The sequence below is a fragment of the Larus michahellis genome, chromosome 4, assembly GCF_964199755.1.
Source record: "Larus michahellis chromosome 4, bLarMic1.1, whole genome shotgun sequence".
NCBI lineage: Eukaryota > Metazoa > Chordata > Aves > Charadriiformes > Laridae > Larus > Larus michahellis.
Window position 1 is genome coordinate 87,317,874 of NC_133899.1, and position 26,302 is coordinate 87,344,175.

Here is a 26,302-nt window from a genome sequence, read left to right on the forward strand (position 1 = left end):
GGCTCGCAGGGGCATCCCGGTGCTGGCTGCAGCCACCTCCCGCCTGTACCTCACTCCGTGTTCATCAGCCATGTGTGTCCTCTGCTGGTGTGTGCACGGTGTTGGTTAGCTGTCACGTAAGGTGACATCGCCTGGGTAAGTGTGGACATGCATTTGGATGGGGAGGAATGTGTGTGTGTTCATCACTCGATGTATGTGGTAATTGTCACGTATGATTCATATTCCATTTCTATGACAGTTGATGCCAGTAGAGACAACTACATGAGCAGTGGCAAGGAACAAACACAGAAGGGGCGTGCTCGCTGAACAAGTACGTTCATGAGCAGCTTGATAAATTTATATATAATAGACACATGCATTTCCTCGTTTGCAAAAGACTAATCTGCACCTACCACAGAGCTCTGTTATGGAAGCAGTTTTATGCACATAAATCGTACTGCAATCCCTGACTAGAAGGCATGGGACAAGATCCAGGATACAGATGCCCCTGCGTGACAGAAAGCTGGCATATCTCTAGCAGGCACGAGAAGAGACCAATTATTTTAATTGTTTGTTGGAGTTTTAAATTCACTTTCGCTGTAGCTGCAGAGTGACAATTCTGAGCTATTAGGTGGTATTTTCTTCAGCAAAAATGTTGTGGTTTCGGTGCCTGTCCACATGCAGCCTACAAACTACGTCTAATGAAAGATCTTCAGGTCTGTATTCCCGCCTTTGCTGTTTCTCATAACTTTCCCTGATAAAATGAGGCCAAAAGGCCTCTCGGCAGACGTTGTTCACTGAAGGCGAAATTATGCTTGATATTAAGAGCAAGTACCCTGTGCTATTTTTAAGACACAGGGTATATCCTGGCCACCCAGCAAGCTCCTTGCAGACCAGAGCCACAGCAACTCTTTGCGGGCTGGATGCGAGGTAAACCTCAAGGCTGTGAGATCCAATTGCCATCAATCCCAGGGCACTGACACGCAATGCAGACGCCCGGGAGAGGCTGTGGCCATGGTTTGGCCAACCCCTGGGTGAAAGGGGTGGGCTGGGGAAGAACTCGCCACCCTCCTTCTCTCTTCATCTCGCTCAGTCACAGCATGGCTGATTACGAAGACTTTACGTAGTTGAGCAGAATTTGGGTTTGGTCCTCAAAGATGGTGAGGGTTTTCTAGTCCCGGTGATGTTCGTGTGGAGCATCAGTGGCTCTGCTGTGCATGCTGCAATCGCTGAATCACCAGAGAACGGCGTCACAGCCCAGTCATCTTCTTACAAATGCGACATGCCGGCAACCTCCGATTGTGTTTATAATCCATTGCAATTTTTAGCATTGAGTCGGAAAAGTTTATTTCCATGAACTTTCCAGCCTTCTAATGTGAAAAAATAGCAAAGATAGGTAACTAGGAAACATGAATAAACATAATTAAACATAAAATGCTTGTAGTGCTATAAGAACTGACCTCAGCCAATTAAAATTATTAATAGAAAAAATACTCTAGTGTCAAAACCCAAGTACATCAACAGCATTCTCATTTGTGTAATCAGGATTAGTTTATATTCCCTGACAACCGGGTGAGAGGCAGCCCAAATTGTAGCTTCTTGACCTTTTTCTCATTCAAAAGTAGGTCGAAATACTACGTGAATAAAATGGAGAGTGTAAAGACACATTTGTGGGGCAAGACTGAATGGCCAATTATGTATTGACTAACTATAGACCTTTTAAGAATGTTACCCTTTTCAAATATCGACTTTTTTATTGCTTCTCCTACAATTGCAATGGGGGGAATTTAAAAGCCCCAGAAACTACTTTATCATATTATTAGTTTATCAGTAAATTTGGACCTCGTACATCAATCACTGTAATGCATAACCTCCACCGAGACAGAAACCAGATGTGCGTGCTTCTGCTTTCTTCTTTATAGTATCTACAGCATCATTAGTGCCTCTGCTAGAGTTTAAATTGAATTCAGCAAAAAGCAATGGTCTTACCCCCCTGCAAGCAATCTGATATTGCTGCAGGGATAAATCAACATTATGTTGATTGACAACTCGTATTCTTTCTTACTCATTCCCTGTTGCTGCATGGAAAAGGGTGAAGTATAATTTGTGTATGCAAAAAAGAATTTTAACTAGCTAGGTATAGGAAAAAGATACCGGGTTTCAAGGTAAATGCCGTAAGGCGGGCATGCCATGACAATGACACCGAGAGGCTCGATACGCTGAATTAACCAAACCGAAATCACCAGCAAAGGGCCTGCCTGCCCATTTCTTCCCCCTGCAGCCTGCGGTGTAGCTTTCCTTTCGAGTGCCACTCAGTTCTGACTCCTCTGCAACCCAAATGGGGAAAACAGAGCTGCACCTGAGACAGGCTGGGAGATGTCATTTTTCAGGAACGACAAGAGACAACTCTTCCTGGGGTCACCTGGGAATCTGTGGGAAACGTCAGGATGTCTGATCATTGCATCCTACGTATCCCATGAGTTTTGAAGGCGAGGGTATATGTGTACCTCCAAGCTTACAGTACCTCTTGCGGACAAAGGAGCAGAGCTCTGACCAGGGCAGTGTCTCCATGTGATGACTATCGGTTGCTTCACAAACTAATACCTTGTGGACCCTGTCTTTTGGGGCTCATTCATACAAAATTCTCCTTGAAGTCAGGGTCTGATTGAAAAATAAGGAGCCCGGCTTGTATGTGCATTAAAAATCCAAACAGATCATTATTTACACTACTTTTTCATTTTCCCAGGAATCAAGCATTGGCTGGTAATAATCCCCAAAGGGCTGATTATACTGGCAAGATACAGCAGCTCTCTGACCACACCTCTTCCCCGGGAAAATCTCTGTACCAGGGCAAAAGGCAGTGTGTTTCTAGCAGAGCAAAATGGGAATTTCAGCACATGGTTGCCTGGAATTGATGGTTGTCACGTTCTTAGCAGAGCCAAGCTGGAAGCGCGTCCCGCAGAGTGAGGACTTGTTAGGCGGTCCGTAACACGCTTCCTTTCCAAAATTAAAAAACTTGTTCTGATTACAAGCAGACTTTTTCAGAATATGCGCCTTCTCCTTCGCTCCTGCGAACAAGCCAGCAGATGCTTTGGTGTCTCTAAAGCATGATACTCGCTGCTGCTCATCTGCATGTCTAGTGTACCGGGAGAAGAGTCCTTCCTCCAGGAATAACATGTGTGTAATGTATTACATTACAGCTAATTAAAGTAGCCTCTGCTGCTGCTGTTAAACTTGACTCATAGATCATCCAAATATTTGCAGGCATCTTCTTACGAACAGAGAATATTAAAACTGTACTGTTTTATCACTATGCAAAAAGGCTGCTGAAAACATACTGCCTGGGTGAAATCAGGCACCCACACCGATACAGTCGTACCTGGGTAGCTGAATGGGATCGTGGAGAGAAGTCCAAAACGGGAAAATAAAATGCACACGTTAACTTCGCAAGTTCCAGTTACGATCCCCATGTTTGAAATTGCACTCAAACACCCGCCTGGCAGTATTGCGGCAGGATGCAAGGTTATACTGGTATATCAGAGCAGGAAAAGAAATGGCTGATGTGTTTCTAATGGCAGAATTTGAATATTACAGAAAAAACCGAGCAGGACTTGGCCTGAAGAGCTACCTTTATTAGCAACTATGTATCAGACAGCAAGAGCTGGGCGTGATTCCTCAGGCCCAGGCTGTTAGCGAGGACTTGGAAAAAACATCTCCTTTCTTGTAAATTGAGTAGATTTGGACTGGAAATCACTGGGACTAAAAAGGTGGAACTGTCTTCACAGCTCAGTGACACTTTTAGTTCAAACACGCAAAACCAAAACCCAAGTGCAAGAAGGATGGTAATGTGGTACTGGAACATGATTTTTAAAGAAGTTCTTAAAGCTGCAAAGGATATTAACCACCAGGATTGTTTCCCTTAATATATATTAAAAGCTTTTTTATATGAAGGGCCTTAGGTGTACTCAAATTTCAAACGCCTGGGATATTTTATTACTTTACTGATCTAATAAATGCAGGTGTTTCATAGCAAAAGCACACAGGCAATCAGACTGTCTGAAGGCAGCAATGAGTTGCACACATTTCTTCTAGTATAAATAAACGGCCGCAAGCGCACCGAAGCGGATGGGCCTTTGGCGTTAATTGCAATTAAATGGCAGTCAGGCTTTAAGGTGTAGAAAGATGCTTGTTTTAACCGATTCATAAAAGAGATGGGATATCTTCTTCTGAAAATCGACCGCCTCCAACTTTACCAGTGAGGGGACAGGGGAAGGCGCAGGTGTGGCCACCACAGCCCATGCCAGGCTAGGAGACGAAGTGGGTGCCTCTTCCATGGCTGGCCTTCGCCCTGGGACGTGGCGTGAGGTGCCGTGCTCCACCGGCGCACGCGTGCACTCCCGCTTGCCACAGCCAGCCCCGGCCGGGGAGCATGCCATCTCCTTGTCTTTACCAAGATCAAATGGAGCTACTCAATCAGGGGATGCCATTATTGCCTCCACCATGCAATTTCCACTATCAATAATTTACTGTATTTGCTGCACAGGCAGAAGGGGGAAACGGCAAGACAGATTTTTTGACAGGAGGGAAGGACAAACCACCCGGCGGGCAGCCGGGAGAGAGCCCGAGCGGGGCGTTTCGCCCGGGATCCCACGGGCACCGCGGCCGCCCCGGGCTTCGCCGGCGGGCGCTGGGGCGACGGGCGGCTCCGGCCGCCGGTGCCGGTCCCCGGCCAGGCAGAGCCGCCTCCGGGCCGCCTGGATTGAGCCCCCGCGCCCCGCTGCCCGCCTCCAGAAAGTCACCGGTGTAACGTTACCTGAGGGCGCTTCATTAATAAGCAATGCCTGTTATTATCTTGATTGCATTCTTAATAGGCAAACTACGGAGAGGTCAGCGCGGGAGCGATATTTAAATGGATCGGGCTTGCTTAATACCCGGCGGAGTAAACCAATATCCCGCGGCGGGCGGGCGGACCGACACCCCCCCCCCCCCCGCCTCTCCCCTCCGCTCCCCGCCCGGCCCGGCCCCTCCGCGCCCTGCCCGCCGCTCGGGGGGCGCCGGGGAAGCGGGGGCCGGGCCGGGCGGGCGGGGCGGGGGCGGTGGCGGGGCCGGGGAGGCGGCGCGGAGGCTTTAAGCGGGGCAGCGCGGGGCGGCGCGGTGCCTGCGGCCGCCGCTGCCGCTGGCCGGAGGCGCCCGGGCGGGGGGCGAAGCGGCTCCGCGGAGAGACGCCGGGGCCGGGAGGCTCCCGTTGGGCGGCGGGGGTGGGGGAGCCGTCTCCGCTGCCCTCCCGCCCCTCATAAAGCTTTGATGAGACACTTGAGCCGCCGCCTGTGTTGCTGGGGCGGCGGGAGGCGGCCGGTGGGACTGGGCGCCCGGGAGAGGATGTGACTTCCCGGAGGGGACCCGGACAGGCTTTGTGTGGACGACGAGGTACGCGGCGCCCCGCCGGGAAACTTGAGGGGCCGGGCGGGGAGCAGGAAGGGGAGCGGCGGCGGGGCGGGGAGGGGAGGGCTGGGGCAGCCCCCCGCGCCCCTTTGTTCCCGCACCTGTCGGTCCGGCCGGTGCCCGGCGGGGCGGGCGGCCCGGCGGGGGCTTTTGTTGGGGAGCCGGCGGCGGGAGGCGTGAGGTGGGGAGCGCGGGAGCCCGGGCGGCCGTTGGGCTGCAGCGGCGGCGCTTCCCCCGACGGCGGCGGTGCGGGGCGAGGCGGGGCCGGGCGCGGGGCGCGCTGGCCGCGTGGCGGCGCCCTGCGTGGCCGTTGGGGCGGCCGTTGGGCCGCGCGCGGCGCCCCCTGGCGGCGGGCGCGCGGCGGGGCGGCAGCCCCCCGGCCCCTTCCTTCATGAGGGGAGCGGGGAGGGACGGGCCCGGCCCGGCCGAGGAGAGCCGTGCACTTGTCGGAGGGCCGGCGTCGCTGTGATGCGAAGGGCGCCCCGGCACCCTCAGCGGGATTCCGGTGGCGTTGGGGGTTTTGTCGTCCCGCCTTGAGGCGGGCGGCGGGAGCGGCGCTCGGTGGGGTGTCTCCCGTGGGGGGTGAGGGGAGAGGTTGGGTCCTGCCCGCGAGGTTTGGTTTCATATTGGTGTGGAAAACATCCTCCAGCCAGGAAGGAATTGGCCTTAGACGGTAAATGTGGTTGGCAAAGGTTTACTTAATACTTTGGAAGCCTTGAGCTATCCTACTGACTTTTTTTTCCCCCTTTATATAGGACGAAAAGCATAAGGTGTTACAACTGTGGGCCACGCTTGCTTTGCTTCTTTATTTTTTAAGAGGTGCTATTGGTATCTTGGTTTGCACATTACGGTTAAAATACGTACTTTTCCTTTCAGTTTATTGTAGTTTGCTGTTCCGAGGTTATGACTATTGCGAGATCAATAGTCATTACTTATTTATGTTTCTAGTAACACAGTTCTAATGAATGCAAAGAATCTATCCCACTGAAACTTTTTTTTCCCCTCAGCAAGTGTTTCTGTAATCTTTAATTCATAGTGTGATAAGTACATAAATTGAATTTCCTTGGTCATTTTTAGATAGGAGCAAAGGGCCGGGCAGCGAGCCGCCCGCTCGCAGGCAGGAGCAGCTTTGGCGTCACTAAGTTTGAGTGGCTGCTGGGTGGCAGAAGTGGTGGGTTCCTCCTGCTTGCACGTGGTGGGCTGTCGTCAAGGGAGAAGGTTGTCATATCATCCTGCTCGTTTGTGTCGGGTAGCACCTTGGTGGGAATCAGTGGCTCTGCTGGTGGAGGAGGAGTGCTGTCTGCCAGCGCTTGGGTGAAAACTCAACCCCGGTGATGGCCCAGAGTAGTCTAGGTATGGAAGAATGTAGGCAGAGGGGATGCTCTTGGCTCTGTCCTGACTGCAAATCCCGGGGTTTGGCATGCAAGAGGAGGTGGCAGCTGTCAGGGGGATGCTACGGCTCCCTGCATGCAGAACGGCAGGACTCTGGCTGTGTAAACAAACCCAGGGAAAGGGAGAAGGAAAACTGTGACATTCTCCTGCCTGCTCCAGGACTGGTGCTGCCCCTCACCTGGGTCTTGGGGGGAAAGCAATGGCTCCATTGCAACTCTAAAATACCTTGAAGGAGCTGGTAGATGTTTCGGCGATTTACCAGATACAGGAGTCTTTCTACAGGGCTCTGTAATTCACAACAATTTTCTGCTGTAGTACTATCACTTAATGTTCAGCTTCACTGAACCTCGGCTGGGAAAACCCATTTGTAAGTAGCATGCCTTCTGTTCACGTCGCCAGTGCTCTCTGCTTTCCGGAGCTGCAGGGTAGATCCTGTTGTTATATGGCTGTGAAATCAGGGTAAACCGGGTCAGAAGGATCAAGAACACTTTATCTGAATAATCCAGATATAACAGTGGAGGAAAATGGGGAAGGGCTTTTATCTTGGAGAGAGTAAGGCTAAACTGAAAAAAGTTTAATTTCAAGCAGCATGCTTTTAAACACGAAGGCATTATGTTGTAGCGTAGTGCTACAGGAGTACTACAATATGCTGGAATACTACGAAGCGTAGTGCACAGATGCAAAGGATTTTAAAGACTCATTAAAATGTGAAAGAATATAGTGGAAAAAAGGATCTGTGCTTTTGCTTAAAAGCTTTGCATATAGTGACAGTGCTGAGCTGAAAGTAGCTGCAGTTGAAAGTCCTTGCAGTACCTGTAGCACTTTCTGCAACTGTTACTCTGCTGTTACAGTGGGAAAAACACAAGAAGATGCGTGTCTAGCTCAGGTAATAGTTCTCTGCTGGAGTGCAGGTATAAAAGCAGGTCACAAGAAACTCGTGAGTAGGATACCCTCTCATCCCTTCTATGGGTAAGCCTGCATGAAGAGGAGAAACAATTCACTCTGAGTGAATTGTGTAGTAAGTGTGGTCGTATAAAAAAAAAAAAAGTAGTAGTATTTCCCATATCTGCCTTCCTGGTTTGTATAAAAGGCTGAAATGTTGTTCTAAGAATGTGCCCTGTGCCTACACTATCAATCTGATGTGAGGCATTGTGTGAATTGGTGGAGGCTCCACTAGAAGAGGATATATGCTTTTAATAGGCTAATTGCTGACTTGTCTTGACCTGTTTTCAAGCATATGTTTTGAGTGCTTGGTTGCTGCTAAATAGCTAGAACGCTGCTTAATTAGGAAACTCTCAATCATTTCTTAGATCAGTTCATACACTGGCATTCTTGGTAACGCTTAGCTGTGAACACCCTTTAAAAGGAAGCTTTTAAAAGCACTGAAGCTAAGCTATTTTTGTGTATTGCCGAAATGAAGTGGTAACTCCTGTTCGTCACTAGGAAGACCTACTGTCTTCAGTTCCAGCTAGGAAAGTGCTGTGCGTAACAACTCTTTTGTTCCCTGCAGTATGCCATGAGGAAGCAGTACAGGTGTGTACTGAGCAGGCTGCCTGATGCACAAGCTGGGATGGGGCTGGTAGGCTGTGCTCCCTGTCTGTCAGCTCATGGATCTTACTGTTTCCCTTCCTTATCCATACCTATTATTCAGTCTTATCTTCTTCTGTAAGTTATTTGGTGCAGAGATTGTCTTGTCTGCCTTCTGTTCCTGGTACCTGATGAGGACTTCTCAGTGCTCTTGTAATACAAATAGTAAATAACAGATTTTTACCATGCAGTGTATACAGGCAGCTCTGCCACGGTACCTGAAACTTCCTTGTTATTAACATAAATCCTTATGCTGCTTGATTTGGAAACACTGGAATATACAATAACAGAAGAATAAAATGCTTTAATTTTGGAGATACACGTGGGAGTTAGGGTAACTGTTATATTATAGCCCATGACCTCGGATACAATTGTACAATGGCCACGTTGTTTACAATTCTAGGCTCTGAGCAGTGCAATGAGGAATGCTGTTTGCAGGAGTTGTCCATGTACAACAGGACAAACAGTCACATGCATAAAGTGTAGGTGATCTGTAGGGTCAGGCTCATATTTTTCTCCAACATTCAGGACCTAATCATCAGGCAACTGTTATAGACTGGTAGAGTTCAACTGTTACACCCAACAGTAAGCATCAACACGGAGCAGTTTGAAATACTGAAGATGCTATGAACTTGACTGAACAGGCAACAGTCTTACCAAAAAAACTCAACCTCATCTCAGGCACAATTTCTACCCTTTATAAATTGTGAACAGAGGGTTGGCTGGGATGATGCTGATTTGATGTGATTGTAATCCTTTAGTAACACTGATACTAGTGGTGGCAGAATGTCCCATTACAGCATAATTTAGGCATCACAAATGGCTACAGCTGTCTGAAGATGAGTACTATGGACAACCAGAGGAAGCAAAAGGAAACTTCATTTAGTGAATTTTCATGCCCCAGTGACAGCTGCCATAAGGTTGTAGCAGTTGTATACTGTCCTGGGTAAGAATATTGTATCTTTCAGAGAAGTCATTTTTTGAAACCAGTTAATTAGGACAGTTATTTCTGGCCATGGCATTTGTACAGAACAGAAGGCATGATTGTTCTTATGTTTGTTTCTCTGAGTCCTTTGATCGACTAGAAGCTCTCGATGCTTTACGCTATGAATTACCTCAGTACTTTGGCAGTTCATCTCTTTTCTTGTGTACTTGGTTAGGAAAATGCAGAAATCCTTGTGACTCAGCTTCAGACTACTATAAATTATGAAGAAATGGGGGAGGGGGGTCACATTTCAAATTAGGAAAGGCAATTCTAGGAGGATGGGAGGAATACTGGTTGCTAAATTTGAGATAAGCATCTCTTGGTATCTCAAAATCTGAGCAGCTACCGCCACCTAGAGATGCATGAACCAAACACGTTGCTGTGGCTGGCTCTTGCAAGCGAGGCTGGACAATTAAAATGAGCAAGGCTGCTAATTCCAATCGTTCTTACTTCGCAGCAGCAAATTTAGTGTATGCATGCGGGCTTTATTTAACCCTGTGACTGAGGCGGTACCTGCAAATTCTGTTCTAGCAATGCGGATATCTAATCTGTATACAGTCTTCCTTGTGTGGCTCAAATAGGTAAACAAGAAGGATCACTTTCAGTAAATCGTTTGCTGACTGAACTTTAGACTACACCTAAAGAAGTATTTGCAAGTCAAATTTATACTGGCTTGTTACAGCTGTTGGTGAGACTTGATAGTGTGTCCAAAGCTTGCACCAAAAAAGTGCAATGTAGAACTAGTCCCTTAAGGATCTGAGTTGGGCTGGGCGTGGGTGTGTGCCCCCGCCCTGGCACTGAAGTCTGCTTGGTACGGGGTGTCCTTTAGTAGCTGTTTCATGGAATAGAAAAAAAACCCTGATTTTCTTAATGTATCGACTCAGTATCCTTTAGCTTGGTTTCTCTATATAACAGGATACAGTATTGAAGTTAATCTGGGTATGTTTGTATCTGCCCCTTGGTTCTTAGGATGTAGTTTCCTGTTTTGTTTTGAGCTCACAGCTTCTTTTTGTTTTGTACAGCAGTCTTTGGCCATAGCAGGTTCTTTCTCTGCTTTTGGGAGAAAAGAATGAGCACTGTTGCCTATTTAATTTGTGAGGAACCACTTAGAAAGAGAAACAATGTACCTTTTTTACCCACTGAACTTGTAATTTCATGTATAATTATTTCTGTTTGACTCTTACAGACACAGTACATTTTGGGGGCTTTTATAATAACTACTAGCTTATGGCTATCAAATGCCCAGTGGAAAAAGAAACGCAACACAACTAAACCTCAGTGGGAGTTTACATCTCACAGAACCTTGAAAATGCAAGCCACTAGTTGATGGCATGTACTGCATATCTTTCCAGGTTATGGTTTTGATAATTTCTTAAAATATTTAAATGTCAGTGCAAAGCATATTAGGATAAGGGCTTAATGTATAGCTTCTGAGGGAATAGAGTTTTTCTGGGCAAAACTGAGGAGCTGTGATACTGGAGCATTTGCTGTTCAAGGCGGGAGGCAACTGCAGACTTGTTATACCATAGGTTGTATGAGAGAGCTGTTGTACCAAACTAGTGTTTGAAAAACTACCATTGATTCACCTGCAGTTTCACATCCAACCTCAGCCTTTCCAGTATGCGCACTGGGCTACAGGTAGGCTTGTGGTCCCGTGCATGCATGTAGCGTAGCAGGAGGAGTCTGGAAAGGGATTGAACTCGGTGAAGTCTTGAGCAAAATGCTGTTATATGCTCTTTATTAACTCATCATGCAAAAGACTTGGAGTGTGTTGCTGCAGTTAAGGCTATAACAGTAAGAACAGGACAAAGTCCTTTTTTTTTTTTTTTTTTTTTCACCCCCCCCACCCCCCCTCCCCCCAGAATCCTGTAGTACATATCTTATAAAAGAGAGTTAATCTTGTGCCAATTCTAGTGCATGTTCTGCCTTATCTAATGTGATCAAAACACTGCTTTCTTTAAACATAACAGCTCCTGGAGAAATGCAGTTTTTTCTAGATCAAAGAATTAAAGGTTATGATCTCTGGATTCCTTAGTCTGTTATGCCATTTACTTGAGCTTGGTTCAACATTTAGTATCCATATGGTTTAGTTTACCCTTCTTTACACTGGCCATGGCGCTCTCGGTGAGCATTTAATACTTGATATACTGAGATGAAAAGAAATGAAATCTAAACTTTATTCAAGGGCTGGATTAGTAAGTAAACCAACCTCCCCTTAGTCATAGCTGTCACCGTACTACAGAAGTGTATGGACACTCTTGGGATGAGCGACAGGACTTGTTTTGCGGTATTTCTAGATAATTGTGCCTGCTGGCTGCCTGCATTAAGACTTGGATCTTCACTTGCTATTTACATTCCTTTTGAGTTGATAATCCAGTTTGACTGAGCTGTAAATGCCAAGAGAGAAATGCTATTTGATAGAATTTGTACTGAAAGCCAGTGTGAGTCCAAGGGGGAAGCAAAGCCACTAACAAGTTCAAGCTGGCAAGGGTAACTTAACCAGAGCCCGTGCCAGGAAACTGTGGTGAAGTATGAATTTGCTGCTGAATGTCATGACCGCCCTTTATCTTTATAATGGGTTGAACCAAAACTAGAAATAAACACATCTGAAGTTCTCCATTTTTGCTCTTCCAGATATAAACATTACAGTTTATGTCAATGTCATGGTTATTCTTTTTTTGTTGGCAGCTAATGTCCTGCAGACTGGTGAAGAAGGATTGTTTTTATTTTATGAGAGGCAAAGAAGGATGTTTCATGTCTCATTACAACAGCAGGGTACTTACTGGTATGGCGTTGGCAAGTTGCTGCCACTTAAATGGTGCAAAGAGAGGATAAGCAAGTGCTTCTTTACATCTTCTCGCAGAAATACAAATTTTGTGTAATGACTAGCAAAAGAATGTGTGAAAATGAGTTTTCCCCTTAAAAGCTAATGATTGGCATATGAATTTAAAATAAAGAACAAACCTGCCTGCCCTGGAAGACTCATTTGAAGTCCTTTTCTCTCTATTTTGCACTAGTGATTCATCTCTGCTGCCCCCAGTGCAAAACTTTTCTGCCATTGTAGCTGCAAAAGTCGCACAATTAACAAGGATGTTGCAAAGGGATGAGTGAGTCAATTCCACATGTCTCCATTGATTAAAAAAAAAAAAACCAAACAAAAAACTCAGCAGAAATAAGATCTAAGAAGCTACTCAGATATCTATGCGTCAAAAGAAGTCTACCAGTTTGACAAACCTAGATGCAACATCTTGAATTCCATAATCCTCAGGCATGAAGTCATATCACCTAGTTCTTAATCAATTTTGTTCAACACAGATACTGTATATTTTTTCCTTGCTCTGATTCCTGTAACTGTTATGAAAATTATAGAATCTTATGCTTGGAAATACCAGAAATCATTTCCCCTGCCTCTAGCTAATGGAAGGGCAGCTATGCAATGAGAGCTAGAAAATGCAATAAATAACTTCCATGTCTGCTCTAAATTAAACACTTTGGAGCAAGTCTTCAGTTGCAAAGCACCACCAGACCTGTTAGTATTCAAGTTGTACTCACTAGAAAATGACTGCAGGGGAACTGCTGATAGTCTGCATGTCTTGTAATTAGTCATGTTCAGGCATACTTCAAAACATGATCTGTAGTTTTGTTGAAGAGAGTGCTGAGCCATTTGTGTTTTCAACAAAAAGATGCATCTGTGGAGGTGCATCAGGGGAAAAAAGATGACCAGACCTCGGTCATTGTTTTGATGGGGATGGTCCTTCATCCTCTGTAAGGTCTGAGCATCCATATTACGAGTAGGCATACCCTTGCTCTTCTCCATTTTATACAAATTAAGGCTGACCTTTGTTCCCTGGCAAGCTGCCTGCTTTGGGTTTATAGGGCTGGTAAATACCTACTTGTGCAGTAGTAGTACTCCATGGGAATAGGTCTTTCCTGAATTTCATAGCAAATTTGCTGTGGGTAAAAGCAGCCTATGGATGAGACAGGAGGTTGTGTTGTATTTCAAATCAAACCTCCTAGAGGTTTTAATGGTGGAGAATGTTTCTATTTTAACACTAGTTTTGCTTTTCTTCTTGTTCTTTGTTATATAATGGTTGAGTCCACAAATTAGAAGCATGAGGCTAAAAGCTGAAGAATGAAGGAAGAAACAAAAAGCCATATGGCAATAGCAGGAGGTCCCGCCACCCCACCTTAGGCTCGTGACAACATGCCCTACATTTAACCTACAGTCAGGAACTAATTAACGACACAGATGGAAGTGAGCTAGCATATGTATTCAAAGTAATACCCCTAAGGTTTTAATCAGCTGCCCTGCCTCTTTCTGGGTGAGACACCGAAGTTACCATAGAGAGATTTGCAAAATATGTGAATGATAGACATGGTTAAGGCCGCTTTGTGTAGTGGCTGAAGCAAGAGGTGGGGAGCGGGGGCTCCCCTCGTCTCCTCTGGCTCTGCAGCGACTTGCTGGGCAATCTGGGGTAAATTGTTTAAATGTCTTTATGGGCTTTGGCCTACCCAGAAGGAAAATAGGATTTCTGATGTGGTTCCTCGTCACCTAAGGATGTTGAGATTCAATGTTTGCAAAGCACTTTGCAAACTTTGGTAGTGTATTCTCCAAGAAATGTTGTACAAGTGGAGAGTCACAGCAGAATAAGTACCAGGTCTCTGTTTTTACAGTTTCTAAGTGGTTTGGTTTGGTTTTTTTTCCTCTCCAGAACTACTAATTATCTCCAATAAGACAGCCCTGCTTTTGATTTTGAATAGGATGGTGACTTCTAGATAATCTATCATGTTGTGCAGAGATTTGGGAGAGGGAGAACACTTGTCTGTTTTCAACAGACTAATTGGGTAATTTAATGTTTCTCGCTTTAACTTTCTCTTTCCTCCTCCCACCCCCAGCTATCTGAAGAGAAAGAGACTCTCCTTCCCTGCAGGGCAGTAGGATCTGCTTATGTGAAGGGATAGGTATTGAAGGTTTTTCTGGAGAGGTGTTTATTTAATGACTGAAATCCCATATACAAACCTACCCTTTGGAGCTTAAGGGCTCTCACAGTGAGAGCAGTACGCTGGCAGTGGAGCCACTTTCTTCAGCAGAGGGGTGTGTGCATGAAACAAGACACGCAAGTGCAGAGCGGAGGAAAGTTAGGTGGTGTTGGGCTGGATTTTGCATACTTCTGTTTATAGGCATGTCTGGGCTATTTATGTGCTTATATCAGTGGGGGGAAGGGAGGAGCTAGTCTGCACACCTAGAAAGCTTTTTTTTCCTTCCCCTTTAAAGTGTAATTATTGCCAAACATTGCTCAGGAGTCTGAGCGTGAGGAAGCTGTTTTGCTGAAACCTGTCACATTTTGTTCCGAGACAGCTATTAGCTATAGTTTAGTTGTCGGCCCCAATTGATTTTTATGATCACATAAATACTGAGCCACCTTCAGAGCTGGCATAAATCTATGAACAGAGCTCTATAGGTTTACGCCAGGTAGTGACTGTGTCCACCACAGTGGGGTCCACTGGAACGTACTGCTTCAATGAACCTCAACAGTTTTTGTGGAAATAATTTCCCATGATGCCATAATCTATAGTTGTATTTGGTGGCAAGCATGAAAAGTCATGAACCAGGTAAACTACGTTTTTAATTGTGGAGGAGAAGGACCCAATGCCCATATAATTCACAGGAATAGCAGTGTAGTACTCCTCTGTGAAAGAATTTGCAGCATTATACAACTAGGAGAAAGTGTGAACCTGATAAATTAATTTTTCCAGAAGGTTTTTCTTTTTCTTTATGTTCCATTAAACATTTGTACCTGGAGGAGTACAACTAATGAAGCTTGTTTTCAGACACTTGCGTCTTTGCCAGATGTACCTCCTCACCCCTTCTAGTAATTCCAAACCCTCTTCATCTATGGAGCTTGTGAAATGAAAGCAACAATACACAGTGTTGTAAGTGGGTAAGCCCTACACTGGTGTTTGCCTGACTAAGGGTGAAGGGGAGGGGGAGCTTATTTGGGTGGCTCTCGGCTCCTTGCCATGCCAGTTACAACATATGACCACGGGAATAATGTTGTCGGTCAAACTTGTGTCCCTCAACTGAGTCTGGTTGAAGTTAGTCCCCAAATTTTTAAGGTAGATTAGGGATAGAGAACCAGGCATAGCAATTGCAAAAGTCTTGTTTCAACATGAAATCACTTAAAGGTGGGAAAAAGAAGCTAAAAACTAAAGCTTTGAAATCTGTGGTGTGCTGTATTGTCATAGTAAAATATCAGTGGTGAAAGAACATTTCTGGCCAAAGTGCTTCCAATACAGTTATGTTAACATAGTAACATAGTTTTCCAACGGTGTTATCTCCAAAGATAAAGCTGTTGTCACAACAGGACATGTACAGGGCTGGCTGCCCAGTGAGGTGGGTTAGATTCCTGAGTACATCCTTTTAAATAGAAATTCCTCATTATTCCATTAATGTAGGTGGCTTTGCAAAGTTACAAACTTCTTCTCCTGGTCTGGTTGTTCCCATGTAACTTGAATACTGCCAGAAGCTGCTCTGGTACCTGAGCATAAGCTTTTATCCCTTGCCCCGTCTATGGGAAGTATTTCCATGGAGATGCCGTGCTAACAGCTGGACTGAGCATGTGTTGAGAGAAATCCGCACACGAGGGCGGGCAGCCAAAAGATGACTGATAACACCACTGGCAAATGCAGGCATATTGTTAATACCTGTCAGGGCTCTGACAACAGGCATTTCCAGTTTCTGGTTCACGCACATCACAACATACTGATCTGCTTCATTTCAAGGACTGACTATGGCTAAAAGCAAGGTATTCTCTTACAGCAATGCCACACACAGGCAGGGTCTCAGCAAAGGTAAGAGTCTTGCAACAAATGGGTATAGCCCTTGCCCTCCTCCCTTACCCTGGAGAAAGCACTGCCTGCCCAAACTATGGGTAACTGCTCCATCTGATGCTTATGCTTTTTAACCATTGATTTTCCTTGGCTAAGCTTCACTTACATTCCTGTTGAGTGCATAATGTTCTATAGGTCCTAGGAAGCTTGCCACTTGCAGCAGAACCGATGGGTGCGTGGGATGTTTTACATGCTGTTCAATAGTTTATAGGCACTCGTAAGATCCAAGCTCAACTGGTACAGCAGCTTCTGGGTTGTTCCAGGGCTGCTGGACACATGTCACAGTACAAGGGATCCAACTCACGCAAGTTTGCACGCAACGTGCTCCATTCTGTTCCTGCTCTCGGGTGCCAATTATCCTTGACTTCAGTGGGAGCTTCATGTGTGTACTTGGCAGGATAGCTTAGTCCTGTGACGATTCAGTGCAGTATTTCATACCAAAGAGCCGTAACGAAATGGAAGACAAACCACAGATGCTGCTCAAAGGTCTGAGGTTCTGCCCTAACCTTCTGTGCACAGGTTGAATTAGCATTATATAAAGCTCTAGTGGCTATCGAAGCAAATGATTTCGGAGAACTGTAATTATCTGCTCCCATGGAGGAACCAGATAGTATCTTGGCACGGAGTAATTATTTCATGGAATGGTTTTGTGGTTGTTTTTCTTGTTGGGTTTTTTTTTTTTGCAGGGCAGGGGAAGGGGGGGGGTTAGGTAGCCTATTCTGTAGGTGAACTTTCCTTTCACAGAGGTTGAATAATGTTACTTCTGAGTGAACACAGTAATGGCATGAATGTATCTTGACAAATACTCTAAAACAGGTTAAGGTAGTTTTCTAAACCTTAAGTCAACTTTAAAATCGGAATTTGCTAATGCTTAGGTTTTAGGTTTGGAAGCCATGTCCCTACTGTACAGTATTTCTGGCATGCCAGTGGGAGTATGGCATGTTACCCTACCCGTGATACTGCTGAGGAGCAAAAATAAACCTGCTGGTAGCACTTTTCTTTGAGGGGGACTTTCACTGCATACCTTGGTATTTCAACATGAAATTTTGGTGAAAAATGTTTTAGTAAAGCATATTGTGTTTGATATGTATAGTGGCATCCACACAAGTACCCTTTTGGAGCTGAGTTTCTTTGTTTACAGTAGGGATCACCAATCCCCGTGCAGTTTGAGTGCCCCGTGTGCAGGATGCTGTACAAACAGCTGGGAAGGCAGTATGTGTGTCACTGGCTCAACAATCGGTTCCCATTGTAAAAGTATAAAAATAGTGCACATCTGTTCTCTTCCATGGGTGTTTTCTCTCTGAAAGCTCTGATACCATCTGTGAGTCTGGCCTGCTATTCCTTCACTTGTGCATACTGCCAGAACTCATCCTGCCTGTTTCCTGGTATGGGTAGAATGGGTCTGAGATCCATCCAACAGAAATCCTACTGGGAACTCCTCATAGTCCTGCACTTGGCCAATTTAAGTAGAAGCGTGCTTGTAATGAGGAGACTGTCTGGTCTGTGCCCATTAGAGCAGCTGAATTCTCTTTCTCAGAGCTTTGAAGCAAGCGTGCCCTTTGTGGGGCTGTTTGAGTGTTCAGAAAAATATGATGAAAGTTTGCAGGAAACTCTAATACGTAACTCTGAAGGATCGGGGGTGTAATATCATAGCATTATTATTTTGCCATTATTTTCTTTGAGTTCTCTCCCACCTCTGGTTGACAGGAGAAGTTGTGGGTTTTGTATGCGTTGGGGAGGGAGTCTGATAAAACCTTGGAACCTCACAAAAACTCCTTGTAGTGTTTTAAACAGATGCATACTTCTTCAGAGCCAGTGTAGGCATTGCTGGAGCTTCTTTGCTGTCAGCAGCTGTACCATAGGCAATACTTAGCAGCATAAGATGAAAGAAAATTCCTTATGTTAAAAGTTGTAGTTTACAAACTGCTTGTAAATTTGCTTGCAATTTATCTTAGTCTTCAAAATGGTTCTTCGTCTCTGCCATCTCTGGCATTATGGCTAAGTAGATTTTATTACCTCAGGGAAAACCAACATGAGAGAATAAAAATAAAATGGGTTTCTTCTTCCTGACATGAAGAACCAACTTACAAGAATACAAATTGGGTGTGGGTGTGCATGTGGATGTATTGGGGGGGGCGGGCGCTTTATTTTCAGTAATAAAAAGTAATTATATAGTTTGCATAAATAGCCGCAAGGATAACCAGACTGCGTCAGACATCCAGTTATGCATGTGTTAAAGGTTAATACTATTTGTTCTCAGTACATTTAGTCTTTGCAAATCATGTGCTGACATGCATCCCATTTTGGTATCTGTTCACACACTCCGGTAATGATGCGTAGAGCAGGAACTCATGCCTGTGCCATTCAGTAGTATTTAGTAAATTGAACTTTTGTATAAAGGTCTTAGAAAATGGCAAGGCAGAAAATGAATGTCTTCTTGCTGCTAATTTTATCTTCCACTGCACACTCCTTTCTGGAGATTAAAGCATTATGAATCTATTCACTACTGAAAGTTATTTCAACTTTCATAGCACATATCAGGATGCAGAAAAGCAAGTACATGTTCACAGCTGTTCCTCAGGTCTCTCTGCTGGAAATACGACCTGTTAAGCTGCTAGATTTCTGCTTAAAATAATGAAATAAAACAATTAACTGGTGAATCCTCATTAAAGACAAATACTGAAATAAATAGTACAGCTAGGTAATTGACTGCATATGTAAACTAGCTGTAGATAATTGACATGACCTTCATTTAACGAGCCTCCTTCCCATTAGTGGAGATGACTGCCACAATTATGTGCCCTTATTCTAGCTGTAATTGTGTGGACTTTATTGAAGTACAAACTAGGTCACATCTTCCTGAGATCTGGTCCATGGTGGGTGACCTCTTTTCATTGCTTCAGCTTTGCTATGCTGCATGAGAGAAGGAAGGATGTTCTTGCAGCCATGAGAATGGATGTCGTTCAGGAAACCAGTCTCAAATGTTATTTCTGACAGAGACATCTTGTGTGACCTGAGAGAGTAGCTTAAGGCTAGGTCTCAAGGAGGCTAGCATACATCAACTTTAAATAGCTTATATCTATTTTATACGAGTTAGCAGGTGTATACAACAGTCTATGGGACAGCAGTTGAGTGAAGATTCCCTTGTCTAGAGAGGTCTTTGATCTTTTATGCCTAGTGACATAGCTGAACAGGACGAGTGCAAAAGCTGCAGCCTTTAGTTGACATTCCTGGAAGGTGGGAAATAGAGACCTGAACCTCCTACAGCTGAGAAGGGAGGGGATGGATGTGTGATAGGACTACAGAGGCTGTATCATCAGTGATTTTTATTTTGTATTTTTCTAGTCGCATGTGTGTCTAAAAGTGGCTGGGGCTACTCTATCTTGCCTGGCATTCAGTTGTATTGATGTCCTCGGAGTCAGGTTGCTCCAGTTGAGAAATACTCAGCGTGGTGAGCCTCCATGGGCAATAGTTGCTCAGTCTGCCAGGGTAGCATCAGGCGTGGGTGCACGCAGAAGTGCTGGGCCATCTCCAGGCAAGGCCTCATAGTGGTGGGTGAGCCCAGCATGGAAAGGGGCAGTACCTTGCTCAGCAGTAGCATACTGGGAAACCAGGAACATAACAGCTTTTTCCCTGTAACCCCAGTTCTGCTTCCACGCGGGGTGACATGGTGACTTCCTCATAATCGGAAGGGTGTGCGTAATCTGTTAGTGTTTGGGGTTTACAAGGCACTTATTGTAACAGGACAGGCAGTATCTTTAATCCTTGCAACATAATGGAGGTTTGATAGTTGGGGAGCAGAGGAATAGGACTGGAAGCTGCCATCCAAAGTGTTTCCAGTGACCTTTTTGGTGCTGCGTTGGGATATTAGTCCTGCCTCACTAAGTAAGAGATGAACCGTGCATTCATGAGTCAGTTCAAAAGTAGCTGAAAGGTTGTGTGTTTCTACCCGTGGAGTGAGATTTAGATCTTACTCTGCTGTACTGTATTAAGCTAGTCAATTTTGAGCAGCTGCTATTAGAAATTGCTATGGCCTCTAAAATGAAGATATTTCCTAGGTGTTAAAAGATTACTTCCTCATATTAAATCACTTGATATCATTTTGCTGCCAAAGACAAGGCCTGTGTATATTGCTCAAGTCTCTGTCAAGATAGAGAGAAGAATCTCTTCACATCCTGCTTGCACAGTTTGGCTTAGTCTGGGACTCATTTACAAAAAAGTAGATATTTGATCTGTGCTTTCTAGGAATATTCCATGTGTCTGTGCTGCTAAAGCTTACTGTGACATACTCTTCTACTGTTATAAACCTGAGGAAGAGGGGTGGCTTTTAGGGGGACACATTTTCTTGTGTATTATCAGTATGTTATATGTATAACGGCTGTCTTAAAGTTGTTGGCTTTCAGAGCCTAGTTGTACACTGTTTCTTGCTACCCCAGGAAATAGCGGTGGTTGTATGTCATCAGATGGGATGTAAATTGATCAAGCTTGACAGCAGTTTCCTTCCTAAATGGAAGGCAAAATTGATTAAGGAAGGATTAATTTAACATGAGATATAAAGTACTGTTAGATCTGGTGACCAACCAGCTATTGGCAGAGGATGCTAAGGGCTTATTGAAGTCAATTGGTGTGGTTTCTCTGCACCTCTCTATCCTTTGTCATTTTCCTTGTAAGAAAAATCTCCATGCAAACCAAGTTGCACAGCCACTATTGTATTCATTTCACATCCCTCCAAGTTCATTGCTAGCATAAGTAGTAAGCAGCCCAGTGACAATAGTGAAGGATGTGGCCTGTTCCCGAATCCTTCCATCCTTTGTTCACCTACCTCACTTGAAAAGCAAATGTTTAGCCTCCAACTGGTGCACTTAGCTGATGGGTGCAAGCTTCAGCTTCTCTGTTTTGTGCTTGTCTTGGTGCCTGTTGTGTCGTGTCTTCTCTCTGTTGCACTGGAAGGCCCTTTGGGGCACTACGTGCTCAGACAGAGTTTGTCCTCCAGAGTCAAGATATTGGCTGGGACCTCTGGGCACTACTCTAATAAAAATAACAGGAACTTGATTGGGAGCCAGAAGATCTGTGTTCTGTTCAGTGCTCTGGTGGTCACAAAGTGTGATGTGGGTGTTCGGGTTGTTTTTTTTTTTTTTTCCTTTTAAGTTTTATATAAAACAATTCTCAGAAGGAGGAGTGTATGAATATTGTTAATCTTGTTGCCTGTTCCAATGGCTGTGCATTTGTATGCTAGCCGAACCACTTCTTCTCCCTCTTGTCTTGTCTCTCCTTGTTTGATAAAGGAAGACTGATAACCTTCTTCCTTGTGTTGTAAATCATCTCTGTAGTGTCTCTCTTCCTCCCCTTTGAGGAAGAAATCTGATGTTACTCCCTGTAGAATGTTTTAAAAATCCTAGGATGAAAAAATCTCCAAAATATTAATGTTCTGCATGGTTAGAGCAAACACTATGTTCCTGTGAGTCACAGATGTCAGGTTTGTTTAATCTTAATAAATCTATGCCACAATAACACTTTTAAACAGGAAGAGAGATGGAGGGGTGAAGGAAGAGTTGTGCTGGGATAGAGAGGATTCTTAGCCAAAATCTTGTTTAGTGGAGGGGCATGGACACAAACCCAAACACTTCCCACCCCTCAACTTCATTAAGTAAACTTTGAGACCTACATTTTGGGCACTGCCTTTCTAGTACATATTTCATTTTCTATGTATGTTTTATGATAGATTGTTTTTCCATGTTCAAGTCTTAAGAGTACTAGTTTCCCACAGCATATTTGCAGGAGATGAAGTAAGGCTTTTTACATAGCACCCTGTTGGCAAACAGAAATAGCATTTACTCCAATGTGTGCTGCCAAGTATGAGGTACTTCCGAATGAACTTCAAAAGCTCTGAAACAAGCATTAGCTGCTGCTTCAAAAATGTGAACGATGCCATTGCTTTCTAGCAAGCAGAACTGGTGAGAGCAGGGATCGGAAGGAGGAAAAATAACAACTGGATGTGATGGATGTTGTAGTAGCACTTGGGATCAGACAGAAAGCATAGCTCTCTGTCACTGCAGGATTTGGGGGGTTCTTGTAATAGTACCTAAAGTGCGTACTCTGCACTTGAGGAAGAAACAATTTCTACCCTGAGGAACATACAGTCTATGGAGACTCAGCAAAGTGCTTGGGAAGGAGCAGTCATACAAGCCCAAGCTGCTGGGATTGCTGATAGGAGTGAGTTGTGCTGATTCCAGGCCTGGTGAGGAGTTTTCTTACCGGCACCCTTTCCTTGTGCTACCCCTTCATGCTCAATGAGGACAGAGCTAAGCGTACATATAAGTAAGCCTCAAAGCCTGGCCCATAACATGCTCAAGAACTTGTGGTACAATGTGAGAGAAACGGGCAAAACACCGTGTTTCAGGTTGGCGCATGGGCTAGTTGTGCTGCTGGTTTTCATGCTGGGTTCTGGGCTCTAACTGGGTTTAAATAGGTGCTTTGCCCACATGAGAACAAGCAATATGGGGCTCTGGGAAAGTATGGTACCGTGGTTCTGGTACAGTTTGGTACAAGACTGGTACTGGTATGTTGCAGGTTGTACTATTGTACTGGTATGGTACAGTCGTTTTGGTATAGCCCTTACCAACTCTGTAATCCAGCAGGTCCCATCCATGGCATTCACATGATGCAAAGCAATCTGTCCAGCTCAAATTTAGTATAATGGCCTGGATCATTTTCTTGTTCTATATTTATGCGTACATACCTTCTACTTTTAGATGAGGAATTGACCTGCTGAGACCTCAGAATTTGTATGGCCTCTTCCTGTGTTTTGAAGGTTGCTTTCAAAATACAGATGCAATTTATCCTGGTGCTGTTTAGTTTTTTGTGGATAGAATGATGAACTATTTTTGGCATAGAGAGATCTTAAAAATCAAATATTTGCATTTGTACTTGAAATGGAAGTCTTGCCTTTCACGCTTGCAAAGTTGTCTCTTACTGCTGCATGTTGCATTGCTAAACAGCAGTTTTGCTTTTGTTGTTACTTGAAATAGGTAATCAGTGAATAAATAAGGGGGCTGTATAGTATCTAATCTAATACTACGGAAAGACTTCGGCATGTAAGAACTCGGACTTGCTGGTATCCATGTTGCCTAAGCTTTGGCATATGCTTTATCTGAAACTCTAAATCAAAGAACACCCTTGTACAAGAGTATGCTTTATCACTGGTAATGAGTTGCGGCGGCATGCGGCAGATCTGTGCAGAAAACGCATAATGTCTCATGACAACTCAGGTGAATTTTTATTACTCCATCCCTTTTAAATTAATTTTTTTTTCTTGTTCTTGTCCTTAACAGTTCCACCAAGTGAGAAGAGTGATGACCATCCTTTTCCTTACTATGGTTATCTCATACTTCAGTTGCATGAAAGCTGCCCCGATGAAAGAAGCTAGTGTGAGAGGACAAGGCAGCTTGGCTTACCCAGGTCTTCGGACCCACGGGACTCTTGAGAGCCTAAATGGGCCCAATGCTGGTTCAAGAGGACTGACATCGCTGGCGGACACTTTTGAACATGTCATAGAGGAGCTTCTAGATGAGGACCAGGACATCCAGCCCAGCGAGGAAAACAAGGATGCAGATTTGTACACATCCCGAGTCATGCTAAGCAGTCAAGTGCCTTTGGAACCCCCACTGCTCTTTCTCCTCGAGGAGTACAAAAACTACTTGGATGCTGCAAACATGTCCATGAGGGTCCGGCGCCACTCTGACCCAGCTCGCCGCGGGGAACTGAGCGTATGTGACAGCACGAGCGAGTGGGTGACGGCGGCAGAGAAAAAGACTGCAGTGGACATGTCCGGGGCGACTGTCACAGTCCTGGAAAAAGTCCCGGTACCCAAAGGCCAACTGAAGCAATACTTCTATGAGACCAAATGCAACCCCAAGGGGTACACAAAGGAGGGCTGCAGGGGCATAGACAAGAGGCACTGGAACTCCCAGTGCCGAACTACCCAGTCTTACGTGAGAGCTCTCACCATGGATAGTAAAAAGAGAGTTGGCTGGCGCTTTATAAGGATAGACACTTCCTGTGTATGTACATTAACCATTAAAAGGGGAAGATAGTGGATTCGTGTTACATAGATTATATTGAGACAAGATTATCTATTTGTATATATACATAACAGGGTAAATTATTCAGTAAAAAATAATTTTATGGACTGCATGTATAACTGAAGTTTATACAGTACAGTGGTTCCACAATCTATTTATTGAACATATCCATGACCTGAAGGGGAACAAAAAGTCATTTGCGCACAAGTTTAAAAAAAAAAAAAAGGGAAAAAAAAAAAAGAAAAACAAGCAAACAAAAAAGTCTGCATTACATTCCTCGATAACATTGTGGTTTGTCGCCGTTGCCAAGAATTGAAAATATAAAAAGTTTAAAAAAAAAAAGAATAAAATTGCATGCTGCTTCAATTGTGAATTGATGATAAACTGTCCTCTTTCAGAAAAATAAATTGAACCAAAACATTCCGTTTACATTTTAGACAGTAAGTATCTTTATTCCTGTTAGTATTATATCTGTTTACTGCTTTTAACTTCTGATAGCGTTGGAATTAAAACAATGTCAAGGTGCTGTTGTCATAGTTTTACTGTTTCTCTTTTACTTTTGAACTCCCATCAGATTGAAAAAGAAAAAAAAAATCATTACCTTATTCTGGATTAAAAACAAATTTGTTTTTTTGTATGTTGTGAAGGTGTTTGCAATAGCAATCCAACTACTGACAAAAAATAATAAAAAAAAAAAAGAGGCAACTGAAAAAGAATGGTGATGTTCCACTTCACATTGTTGAACTTCAGGCTTAAAGACAGCACTTATTTAACTGTATGGCAACATGCTCTTTTGTGTTATTTTTTTTATTATTATTATTTTTTTATTTGCTGTCTTTTGAGACCTGCATTTGCTTATACCATGTTTGTTTGTGTTTGGGGTTTTATTTTCCCTTTCCTCCCTCTGGAAGGCTGTTGGTTGTGATCTTTGAAGTGTTTCACTTACCATACAACTGTAGCTTGTCATATAGAAAATATTCTATAGAGTGTTGAGAGCGATGATTTTAATGTAATAAAAGACACTGTGCTTGGAAAAATGTCTTGGTGAAGCACAACAGGAATGTCACTAGAAAAAGTGTCTGGAAAGATGCTAGTGGGTCTGCAATCAGGTTTGTCATGGGCCCGGGTAGCTCAGCCAATTCAGGGACAGATAGCAGTGTTTTGGGTTGACGGAGACTATCCAAACCATAGTCGGCACCAAACGTGGTCCTGTGCAGCGTGAGAGAGAGTAAGAGCTTTGCCTTGTACCCTGATGCCTGTGCCCTCCAGAGCACGTCTGGCAGCCCCAGGCCTGCAAAGTGTGGTGGGCAAACCGCGGCGGCATCCCTGCCCCCGGGAGCCCTGCGCCATCGCTGGGGAAGGAGGCAGAAGGATGCCCTGGCTCTACCTGAAAGCAATTAGCATCTATGTCCATGTGGCTCTACCTCTGCTGTCAGCTTTATTTTATGAAACAAATACTGGCAAAAAAAAAAAAAAAAAACAAAAAACCCTTGAAGTGTAGAACAAGTGCTGGAGTAGCTGGCTTAGCCTTGCTGAGGTTCCGATAGATGTATTTAGCCCTGTGCTACCCCTCTAACTCTCCCGACAGAAGTATTTCTAAAAAGGCAGGTTGTAAGCCTGAGCGCTGTGTGTAGCACTTGCACTGACTACAGTGGGCAGAGAGGCAGAAATAGCTCATTAGTGAGCTCACTGAAGGCAGATGCTATATTTGTAATTCCTGGAGAGGAAGAAAAGTAGCTGAACGAAGAGGAAAATACTGCAAAATGTAACTGCTCCTGAGTGCTGCAGAATCTGCATTAGTCTGCCTTGCTGTTGAAGTTAATTAAAAACCTGGATTGGGCAAAGCTTGTTTGAAATATGATCCCCCATGATAATTCTCTTTGAAGAGCAGATTTAACACTGAATTTGTGTCATGACTAGTAGAAATGTATGGTGGAAGCGAACA

General features: G+C 44.5%; 1 protein-coding gene across 3 annotated transcripts in view; it reads left to right on the forward strand.

Annotated features, from left to right (window-relative positions):
* The window catches only part of BDNF (brain derived neurotrophic factor), a 40,309-nt gene extending 15,276 nt beyond the window's left edge, over positions 1 to 25,033 (forward strand). For 2 of the 3 annotated variants that reach the window (XM_074586256.1, XM_074586255.1), the window contains exon 2: positions 23,608 to 25,033. In XM_074586256.1, coding sequence (XP_074442357.1) covers positions 23,608 to 24,369 — 762 coding nt within the window. In that variant the 3' untranslated portion in view covers positions 24,370 to 25,033. Of the gene's footprint in view, positions 1 to 5,162; positions 5,407 to 23,607 lie in introns of those variants that run through there. The other variant, XM_074586257.1, reaches the window with a different exon arrangement.
* The last annotated feature ends 1,269 nt before the right edge of the window (positions 25,034 to 26,302 follow it).